Raw genomic sequence first — 11,362 nt, 5'->3', positions numbered from 1 at the left:
CCCTCTCTTCTTATCAGCTGGATGCTTCACTCTCCACTCTAGTCCTCTGTGGCTATGTCACTGACTCTAGGCCCAAGAGTCCCCTGGTCTTGCCACTGTGCTGGCCAACCAGGTCTTCACCAGGGTTTACAAAAGTCTATTGAATGTTGTAGGGCTTAGCTCACCGCTTCATTGTTGTTTTTCCCTCACTTCTCCTTATCGGTTTAGCACTATTCTTGACTTGTCTTTACTAATTTTCATACAATCCATCAGCAAATCCTACCAAGTCTCTTGAAAATATCCAACTAGTAACCATCTGTACAGCTGTCACCTTAGCCTGGTCTTCCTTCATTCTTGCTCAGATTACTGCAATAACTTCTCACTGGTTTCTCTGCTTCCCACTGCCAGAATGACCAAACTAAAACTGAAGTCAGATGACTCCTTTCCTCAAATACCAAGCTCTTATATCTCAGAGTAATTGCCAACATACTTACAATGGCCAAGAAGGCCCTCCACATGCTGACACCAACTCTCCTCTACCTTCATCTTGTAGTCTACTTCCTTCACTTTCTCTTCTCCAGTGACACTAGCCTGCTTGCCGTACCCTTGGCTCAGAATGCTCTCAAGGTATGTGCAGAGCTCACTTCCTTACTTCTTCAAGTCTTCACTCAAATGTCACCTTCTCAATGAGTCATTCCATATAAAACTATAACCTGGACCCCCATTTAAACATACCATTTAACACAATAGAGAATTTATGTGTTTCATTGTCTGCTCCTCTCAGCCCCAAGATGGCTTTGTTTACTCCTCTATCAACATCTACAATGTTGTTGTTGTTCTTCTTCTTGTTAAGTGCTGTTCAGTTGATTCCAACTCATAACAACTCTGTATAGGGTTTCCAAGGAGTGACTGGTGAGTCTGAATTGCCAAATTTGTGGTCCAAGTGTTTATTCTACAGTGCCACATCATGACTCCAGAATAGATCTCAATAAATATTTGTTTAATTAGTGATTTTTTTAAAAGAGTTCATGAATAAGTGAATTCTCCCTTTTACAGAATCTTCTCCAGGCCAGCCACACCAGGGAATAACCATCACAGACACACGCTGAGGAAACAGAGAATTCTCATAGAATTTACACATAGCTGGTAAAGCATAAAGCATAGGTGGAAAGGTTAGTGGCTTTAGCTTAAAGAATCTTTCACCTTCGTCCTCTATTCAACAGGTATATGACAAGTAAGAAGTCCGAAACAGTCTGAAAATGTTTTCAAAAAGATTTTAGAAATTTTATTTTGTAGACATTCTAATATGCATTTTTCAAAATGTACACCAAGTCAAAAAAAAAATCATGTAGACAATATTATAAATACAAAAATGACAGTTTTCAAACCATACAAAACACATACAATGTAAAAAAAACTATGTCTTTACAAAGTTCAATGTTATTTCCAATGCAAAAACTGAATCAGGGGAAAATTCTTGAAAATGTTCATCTGCCAACTATAAAACCACATCCTCCTCTCGACTGACTTTGTGAGCTGCCATGAAATCTGAAGGTCGTTCATACTCAACGTCTCCTTTTACTTTAGGGTACACCTTAGTGTTTCTTCCCATTCTTTTTCATTTCTTTTCAGACAAGGACCAACTCAACCAAGGCTTTTTAAAAGCTAGTGGTTGTTGTTATAGTTTAACAGTCTAAAGACTTTTCATTCCAAAAATTAATATTTCAAACTTTGGGTTATAGATGAGTTCTTAAACACTGCATCCAAATCCAATGATGATTTACATACTGTAAACAGATATATACCATTTATAGAAATTTTTTTATAAAGTTAATATTTTAACATATTTACTTAAATCACAGTAAATCCTCTAAACTATTTCATTAAAAAAAAAAAAACCTACTCAGCAATATAAAATTATACTTCACTCTTCTTTCTTTGAATGCCATGAAATGCTGGGGCTCCATCATATAAGCACTGGACTGCAAATCACAAGGTAGATGGTTTGAGCCAACCAGCAGCTCCACAGGAGAAAGATGAAGCTTTCTGCTCCTCCAAAGGTTTAAAAAGCCTCAGAAGCCTTATGCAGGGTTGCTATGAGTCGGAACCGACTTGATGGGCACTCAACAACAACAAAATGCTAAGAAGGACTATTTAATCTAAAATGCATCTGAGTGGTTACATTTAGATCCCATCAAATGTTTCAGTATACTAACAGGCCAACAACAGACGCAAGCTCATTGCTGACCTACTGTTAATAATAGTGCCAGTTTGATTTAGCTCCTGTGACAGAAACAAAAACTGAGTTTTGGTTACTTTTCCATATGGACTCCAGCTACTATTAGTTTTTCTCCATTGTCCTTAATGTATTTCAGAGAAAATGCTTATATTTAAGTTTCAATTAAAGTTCCTAACTCAGGAGGTCAAAAATAGCTAATTATTGATGCTACTAAGCTTTTTTCCTATCCAAAGCTATCTTTCCTGATTAACAATTGTAGGAGGAGGAAGGGGGAAGAGAAACAGGTTGACTGGGTGAAAGACTGGAAAGTTATAACTGAGCACCTTTCAGTCACAATGACTCTTCTGTACTGGTACAGTAAACCATAGAGAAATTCACAAGGAAAACAGCATTGACGACACCACTCATCCAAAAGTAAATGCAGTGAGTAGTGACAACACACTCGTGAGGACAATCAACCAACAAAGAGGCTGAAGGGGCATCATCTGCCCAAAAACAAAGCTCAGAAGTCAGGAAGGGGCAGGTAAAGAAGGACAAATGCAAATGGAGGAACCCAGGGAGAAAATGGGAAGTGCTCTATTACATTAAGGGGAATGCAACCTATGTCAAGAAATAAAACGTGTACAAATCGTTGAATGAAAAACTAATTTTCTCTGTAAACTTTCACTCAACAATGAGGAAAAAAACAAGTCAATGAAAAACAGAAAAAGACTTTACTAGTTCACATTTCTTATTAAAAAAAAAAAAAACATAAAAGTTGAGGATTAAAATTGGCCTTACTTTATTATTCTGATTTACTGACATTTAACTGTGGATCAATTGCTAAAAAAAAAAAAAAAGAAGAAAAAGTGAGGATTATGAAAGGTCAAGTTTGGACACGTAAGACGTCTGGTATGTAAAAAAAGACAGAGAGAGAAAGATTAGTGCTCAAATCAGATACTGAAAAGTGGAGTCCAGTTATGAGAAATGATAGACCTGTCAAATCTACTCTCTCCCAACACATTAATTCTTGCTTCATAGAAAGGATTTTCAAAATCCAAGACTCACTAATCTAGTTAATTAAGGGATATGTTGCTGACCGTGCACAAAGACACAATAAGTTTAAAGCAAACTTAAGGAGTGCAAATAAACTTCAAAGATTGTATTTGGAAGAAGTATTACACACACCCCTTGGGGTAAATGTGGTTCTGAGAGCAGTTTACTGCTACCCTGAGGCTATATAGCTACATAATGATTGCATTAAAATACAGCTTTCCTCAAATCATTCTCATTAATTATGTCAACCAAGTTGAATGCATCTTGAATTCTAATTCAAGAGAAAATTTTAGCAACCATATAACAAGGTATGTATTTACACTTTCACTTGCAACCTAAGGACAAGCTGTTCACCCACCAACAAACACTTCTGTAATGAATGTAATAATACAAAACAATTCACAGCTTAACAAGAAGTTGAAATACAGAGTTTCATTAGAAATTTTTTCCAATTCAAACTTGTAAACAATTCAACTTACATTCATGCTTAACTGTTTTACTCTAAAATCTGTAAAATATATAAAATACCAAGATTATCAACAGTCACATATGTTTTGAAGTCGGAGGACACATGTATTTTCTTCAGGTTGGTTCCATTTGTGTAGAAGGTCTGCAAAGATTCCCCAGTGACGACATTCCACCACTATTCAGAGAAAAATGAAATGACCATTAGACTTATAATTATACTGAGTGACAATCTGGAGTGTTGGCCAGACCCTCTGTACCCTTATCACTGTCCCACTCTCAAACTTACGTAAACAGCAGGGAAGAATTCGAAGTTTTATGCTGCAATATAGCTTTATCAACCTGGTCAGTCTTCTGATTAACCCTGGTGACATCGTCACAGCTCTGCCTTCATGTAACTCTAACAGAAATGTGCTGGAGGGATGCTACAGCTTGCTTCAGAGCTGCTATTCAAAGTCCATTATGGCAGTGACTGTCTGCATGTCTTCCTCAATGGAATACCCCTTTCTGCATTCTAAAATGGCCCTTTGTAGATAGATTCTTACTTGTCATACGGGCTGTAGGAAAGAATATCCTCTCTACAGAATCATCCCTTTTACCAAGATTGACTCAAAAGTCCAGGACCCAATTTCTTTGCTAAACAGATACTGAAATGTGGCCAACTCTATTCTTTCTCCTCCCAATCAGTGAATTTGTAAGATTATATAACATTCATATTCAGTTACCAAGTCGAGGTCCTAAAGTTTACCTATATATCAACACACAGATAACAGGGGCAAAAGAGACAATGTACATAAAAGCATTAAGAAAAATTACCCCAAGCCTGAGCTACATCAAGAGTGCTGTTTGTTGTTAAGGGCCATCGAGTTGATTCCAACTCACAACAAACCTGGAGAAGATTTCCAAGAAGCAGTTGGTAAGTTTGAACCGCCAACTTTATGGTTCAAACCAACTTGCAGCCAGTGATTTATCCTGTAATACATGGGGGCTTCAAAAAGTTTGTGGAAAAAATTTCATCATTTTTCATTCCATTTTTCCACGAATTTTTTGAAGCCCCTTTATTGAGTCCCTGGCAGTGCCCAGCATCCCTCCTTGCACATGTGACTGGGTTGACTCTGCATTTTCACTATCAGTCATAGTAACCAGTAAAAGTGTGCCTCTGGGCTTTAGTATACCTCACCAAAGCAGCATGCACTAACTTCCAGCATTAACACTTTTGCTTTGTAAAATAAAAGTGTAAGGAAAATTGCAAGGGATGTAGTCCATCTACCTGAGAACACTGGTTACTTTCCAGTTGTTAAGGTAAAACTGTAGAGATGGAAAGATCTTTACAGTCACCTAGTCCAACTATCTCATTTTATAAATACAGAAACTGGGGGCGTTCAGAGAGAAGGGCCTTGTCAGCCAACCCAACACTACCAGCAGAGCAAAGGGAGAGGAGTCTCTGCTCCCAATACTGCTCTGGGACCACTCTACTTGAAAACAGCAGCCAGTGGTTTGAATATGGACTACAGAGCAGTAATATTAAAATTGCAGCTAACACTTAACTCAGGGCACTCCACGTGCCACTATCTGTAACTCAGGGCATTCCACGTGCCACTATGCATGAACTCATTTAGCCCTCTCAGCACTGTGAAGTATGATTATTATTATAACCACTTTATAGATGAGAAAAATCAAGGTACAGAGAGAGATGTTAACAAATCGTATGCAAGGCCACAAAGCTAATGAGGGCCAGTGCCAGACTTCGAACTCAGGTGGTCTGCCCAAGACCTCTAAGTAATGGTAAACCTGCCTTTATCTCAGTGCAGTCTGTATTTCAAATCCATCTTCCTCTTCCCTCAAGAATATGAATTAATGTAAATTTCTTGTCATTCTAACAGTACATGCTCTGTGGCATAATGCAGATAAGCAGCTAAATGATACCATTTTAAAAATTATAAATAGGAATACTTTTAAGAAGGCTACTGGATACTATATTATCTTACTGACATTCAATTTATACAGCTTGGAAACCAGAGTAAACAGACTCAAAAGGCCCATTTCCTTGGACATTACATCAGGTGTTCCCTTTTACTGTTAATGTGTCTGTGCTTTTGGACAGTCTCATTACCATGCTGTGTAGCTGCAGGCTGGATTAATCAGTTTAACCACACTACTAAGCAAACCAGAAGGACAAATAGCATGATTGTGACTGAAATATACACTCCAAATAGATAGACTACATATTTCACCTTTCAGACATAACCCCTATATAACATCTATTCAACTGCTAATTTACTTAAATGCACTCCAAGAACTCTGAAAGTCTTGGTCAGCGATCTTTTATGACACTTTGTAAGCCAGATTCACGCTTAGATGAGTGTTCTATGGGGCCTAGAAAATCAAATGACGTGGTATCTCAAAGCTTAGTGTCAAAGCTGGGAGGCTTGTCAGCAGTTAGTATAGCTCAAGACTTCCAGCTCCCAACACCAAGACAGCAGTGTCTCTGTTCTTAGCAGCAGCCTCAGAGCAGACTACAATTTACAGCTGTTGTTTATACTGAAGACAAGTAGTGTCGTATCTCACTCAGCATGCCCTAATAACAGAACAAGTTGTACCCCAGAAAGTAGTGAGCTAATGCAACATTCTGAAAACACAGTTGTACTGTCAGTACAACCTTGGGAGGAGATCATTATGTGTACATCCTTCCATAAAGTGAAAGCTGGCCCTCCAATTTATCTTTGTATAAGCTAGATTTTTATATTTGGTAAAACTGCAATTGCATGGGCCCTCAAATGGCCAAAACCATTAATGAAGTCATGTATTTTCTAATATCTACACTGTGTTATACAATTGTTGTTGTTAAGTGCTGTCAGGTCAGTTCCAACCCATAACGACCCTGTACAGGGTTTCCAAGGCTGTAAATCTTTACGGGAGCAGAAAGCCTCATCTTTCTCCCATGGAGCAGCTGGTAGTTTCGAACTGCTGACCTTGAGGTTCGCAGCCTGATTGGTAACCGCTATGCTACCAGAGCATCTTGCTATACAATTAAGCAGAGCCATATCTTACACATGACTGTTTTCAATTAAAATAATAAAATCAACATCATATGATTTTTCTAGAGATCTATTTTAAAATAAAAGGTTTTAAAAATGTCTAAGTGGTCAGTGTAATACATAGCATCATCTCCTCTCCTTTTACAACTCAAGCACCACCACCACCCCCTTATGGAGCCTCTGCTAACCCCCTAAGGTACAAACGATTGCTCTTTGAGGCCTCTACTCTCTTCAAGTAAATGTGTACTAGAACATCTCAAGTGTAAGGCACTTCAGAGAACTTGTTTAAAGTCAGCTTACTCAACAGACTGTAAACTTCATGAGGGCATGAACCCAATCATATGTGTTATATCACATATCACTTTGTCTTAATATAAAATGGGTACTTAACACCTTCTTCTAAGATGAATGAATAACTAGACAAAAGCACCAAAAATGACATGGAAGCACCACAACATAAGCAAGGTCTAGCCTGAGTATTCGCTGATCAATTTCATAAGTAAACTTGATACAAAAAATAAGCAGGAAGAAGACCTGAGTCAGTCCTAAGTAATTTTAGGAAAGTCATAACCTCCCTGAAAACCACTTTCCTAATCTATAAACCAAGGGTAATAAAGTTAAAGCCTCAAAGTTGAGTATCTAAAGAGATGATGTTAAATAAAGCATTTTGCATCCCTATAAAGCAATATGTTACTATTGCAGCAGCTATTATTATAATTGCTTGAAGGAAAAAGAAACTTACAAATGCATTTTTTTTGAAAGACTTTCAATTAAAGTAGTTAGTAATTAAGTAAAAAAATAAAACTAAGTTAAACTCTCCCAATTTGCTAGTCAATCTAATCATCTCATATTTTGTAAGGGGCAGGATGACTGCTCTGGGCTGAGAACATGCCTAACAGTATCACCAATCTTCCACAAGTCTAAGGAAATAGCCTTACAGATTATTGCAGTTTCATCACCGCAAAAGGGGACAACACGTGCTGCCCTTCTACTCTCCACGGCTGTACAAGGCTTCCTGGAGATACAGGAAGCGAAGAAACCTTACAAAGAGTATCATAGGCTGTTCTCTTCTTGCACAAAATTCATTAAGGAACTCTTACCTTCAGATATCCCCCAGCGGAGACAAGCATTTTGCTATCTGGAGAAAAGCAAAGGTCAGTCACCCAACCTCCGTGGGTAGCGACTCCTTCTTCTACTGAAACCGGAGCACATAAATGAAGAAGCTCGCCGTTTGAGACATTCCATAACTAAATCAACATGAAACACAATTCATTAATAGTTACCCACAGTTGTCTCTGAATTTCAAATATATATATATATATATATATCATCTGGAATGTATTTAAAAATCCTGCTTAAACATATAATAATTACAATTCTATCATGCATTAGGAATTTTTTAGATTGTATTCTCTCTCCAAATTAAAAATAAAAAAATAGGCTATTCATAATAAATACTAATCATGGCATTGTAAAGAAGGTACGGGAGTGCTAACCACAGGTCAGTGGTTCAAACCCACCCAGTCGCTCCTTGAACACTCTATATAGGTTCGCTATAAGTCGGCCTTGAAAGCACTTAACAATAATCACTCTCAGTATATAGCATTAACTATATCTCCAAAACATAAAAAAATAGGACTACAGCAATTTATTAGAATACTATGATTCTTTCTATTAAGTAAAAAGAGGCTAATGGGAGGAGTAAGGAAAATGGGGGGGAAAAAAAAAAAAAAAAAGCCTAGTAAACTATCTTTAAAAAAAAAGGAATTCCAGTCCAGGAGCTAACACCAAAAGTACTGACAGATGTCCCTCAAAAAGCTAAATCACATACATTTTAAACAAGTTCTAACTAAATATATTCTAGGATTATTTTCCACCACTCATGTGTCAGGTTGTTGTACTGTGGTGGCTTGTGAGTTGCTGTGATTCTGAAAGCCATGCCACCGACATTTTAAATACCAGCAGGGTCACCCATGGTGGGCAGGTTTCACATGAGCTTCCAGACAAAGACAGACTAGGGAGAAGGAGTGACAAACAACTTCCGAATATTTAGTCACTAAAAACCTTATGAATAGCAAAGAAACATTATCAGATATAGTGCCAGAAAATGAGCCCCTCAGGTTGGCAGGCACTCAAAATGCGAATGAGGAAGAGCTGCCTCTTCAAAGTTATGACGCGAATGTAGTAAAAGCCCATGGGAGTAAAGCCCGTGGGACCTTCATTTGCTGATGGGGCACAACACAAAATGAAGAGAAACAGCTGTAAACATCCATTAATAATCAGAACATGGAATGTATGAAATATAAATCTAGGAAAATTGGAAATTGTCAGAAATGAAGTGGAACACATAAACATTGATATCTTAGGCATCAGTGAGCTGAAATGGACTGGTATTGGCCATTTTAAATCTGACAACCACACGGTTTACTGTGCCAGGAATGACAAATTGAAGAGGAATGGTGTTGCATTCATTGTCAAAAAGAACCTATCCAGATCAGTCATGAGGTACAACACTGTCTGTGATAGGATAATATCCATGTGCCTACAGGGAAGGCCAGTTAATACCATTATTATTCAAATTTACGCACCAACCACTAAAGTCAGTGAGGATGAAATAGAAGAAGTCTACCAACTTTTTCAATTTGAAATTGATCAAACATGCAATCAAGATGTATTGATCATTACTGGTGACTAGAATGCCAAGGTTTGGAGCAAAGAGGAAGGATCAGTAGTTGGAAAAGATGGCCCTGGTGATACAAATGATGCTGGAGATCACATGGTAGAATTCTGAAAAATCAATGATTTGTTCATTTCAAATACCTTTAGACAGCATAAGAGACAATTATACACATGGAACTCACCAGATGGAATACACAGAAATCAAATTGACTACATCTGTGGAAAGAAATGCAGTCAAAACAAGGCCAGGGACAGAATGTGGAACAGTCTATCAATTGCTCATATGCAAATTCAAACTGAAGCTGAAGAAAATGAAAACAAGTCCATGAGAGCCAAAATACGACCTTAAATATATCCCACCTGAATTTAGAGATCAACTGAAGAACAAATTTGATACATTAAACACCAAAGACCGAAGACCAGAAGAGTTGTGGGATGATATCAAGAACATCATACAGAAAGAAAGTAAAAAGTCATTAAGAAGACAAGAACGAAGGAAAAGATCAAAATGGCTGTCAGAGGAGACACTGAAACTTGCTCTCGAGCGCAGAGATGCTAAAGTAAATGGAAGAAATGAAGAGGTAACAAGAACTGAACAGAAAATTTCAAAGGTCAGCTCGAGAAGTCAAATATTACAACAAAATGTGCAAAGATCTGGAGTCAGAAAACCAAAAAAGAAGAACACACTCAAGCATTTCCCAAGCAGGGGGATCTGAAGAAAAAATGCAAGCCTTGACTTTTGTTATTAAAGGATTCTTTGGGCAAATTATTAAATGATGCAGAAAGCATCAAAAAAAAAAAGATGGAACGAATACGCAGAGTCACTGTACCAAAAGGAAATGGTTGGTGTTCAACCGTTTTAAGAGGCAGCATATGGTACTGTGAATTAATGCATCTGACTGCAAAGCCGTTTGAACTTCAAGGTTGGTGGTTTAAGCTCACCAGCTGCTCCTCAGAAACCCTTACAGGATTGCTATGGGTCGGAATTGACTCAACAGCGCTTTACAACAATATGATCTAGAGCCAATGATACGGGGGACTTCCGGTTGGCAGCAGTAGAGCAGAGTCAGGTAGGACAGGCTCCATGGGGGAGGGGCTGAAAACCCAGAGATGCTGCTCTCATGAAACTGCACCAAAGCTCTGGATCTACCGTAGGGTCAGAGCATCAGTTTCCCACAACCACGAGCAGAAAAAATGACGGTATAAAGGAAAATACTGCGTTTTAGAAATCGGCATGGGACTCCCTCTGGGGCCATCCCACCGGGTGGAATTCAGAGGGCAGGACTACAGCCAGACCAGCACAGGGAGCCAGCCCTAAAAGCAGCAAAGCGACATTTGCAAAAGGAGGTGTGGAAGGATTCTACACTTTTTTTTTCCTCCTCTTCCCTGTCATGCCTTCTTTGCCCAGCCTGGACACCTTCAAGCAGTGGGTGCGCACCCCCAAAACAGTCCAGCATTAAGACCACAGCTGTCCCACGGCACAGAGAGAAAGAGCCCCATCAGCCCAAGGGCAAATCCTTTGGCTGCTGCTTTTGACTTCTGCCTGTGGGTCCCAAGCCTAATGTTAACTTGTGCAGGACCATTAACCCCTGCCTATCCAGTAAGAAAAAAAGCATGTTTGGCCTGACAGATAAACCATATAAACAATCTGTAAAACCCCAACATAAAAAGAGGCAACTATTTCAAGAATTATACTGTGCACACAAAGATACTTAACTGACCTTCAGAGACAAAAATAGTAAACACTCTTTCTCCCATTAACTTTTCAATATCTATCTGCACACCTCAATGGTGGTGACTAGAGGAGGAGCCTTAGCAAGTGGACACCCCAACCTATTATTGGAGGCTTCTACAGTGCACACACACAATTTTATTTTTGTTTCAAAGTGGAGGTTCTTGTCTCTGCTTTTATATTGGTTCTACTTTT

At 38.5% G+C, this 11,362-nt stretch overlaps 1 protein-coding gene across 6 annotated transcripts in view; it reads right to left on the bottom strand.

Annotated features, from left to right (window-relative positions):
• Positions 1 to 3,602: 3,602 nt before the first annotated feature.
• APAF1 (apoptotic peptidase activating factor 1) overlaps positions 3,603 to 11,362 on the bottom strand; it is a 195,385-nt gene continuing 187,625 nt past the window's right edge. For 3 of the 6 annotated variants that reach the window (XM_006875937.1, XM_006875934.1, XM_006875936.1), the window contains 2 exons: positions 7,857 to 8,003; positions 3,750 to 3,896 (listed from right to left, as the gene is read on the bottom strand). In XM_006875937.1, the coding sequence (XP_006875999.1) occupies positions 3,750 to 3,896; positions 7,857 to 8,003 (294 nt within the window). Of the gene's footprint in view, positions 3,897 to 7,856; positions 8,004 to 11,362 lie in introns of all 6 variants that reach the window. The other 3 variants (XM_006875933.1, XM_006875935.1, XM_006875938.1) reach the window with 3 other exon arrangements.

Source organism: Chrysochloris asiatica, unplaced genomic scaffold (assembly GCF_000296735.1).
Source record: "Chrysochloris asiatica unplaced genomic scaffold, ChrAsi1.0 scaffold00347, whole genome shotgun sequence".
Taxonomy (NCBI): Eukaryota; Metazoa; Chordata; class Mammalia; order Afrosoricida; family Chrysochloridae; genus Chrysochloris; species Chrysochloris asiatica.
Note: the sequence above shows the minus strand (reverse complement) of the source record. Positions and strands in the feature narration are given on the sequence as shown.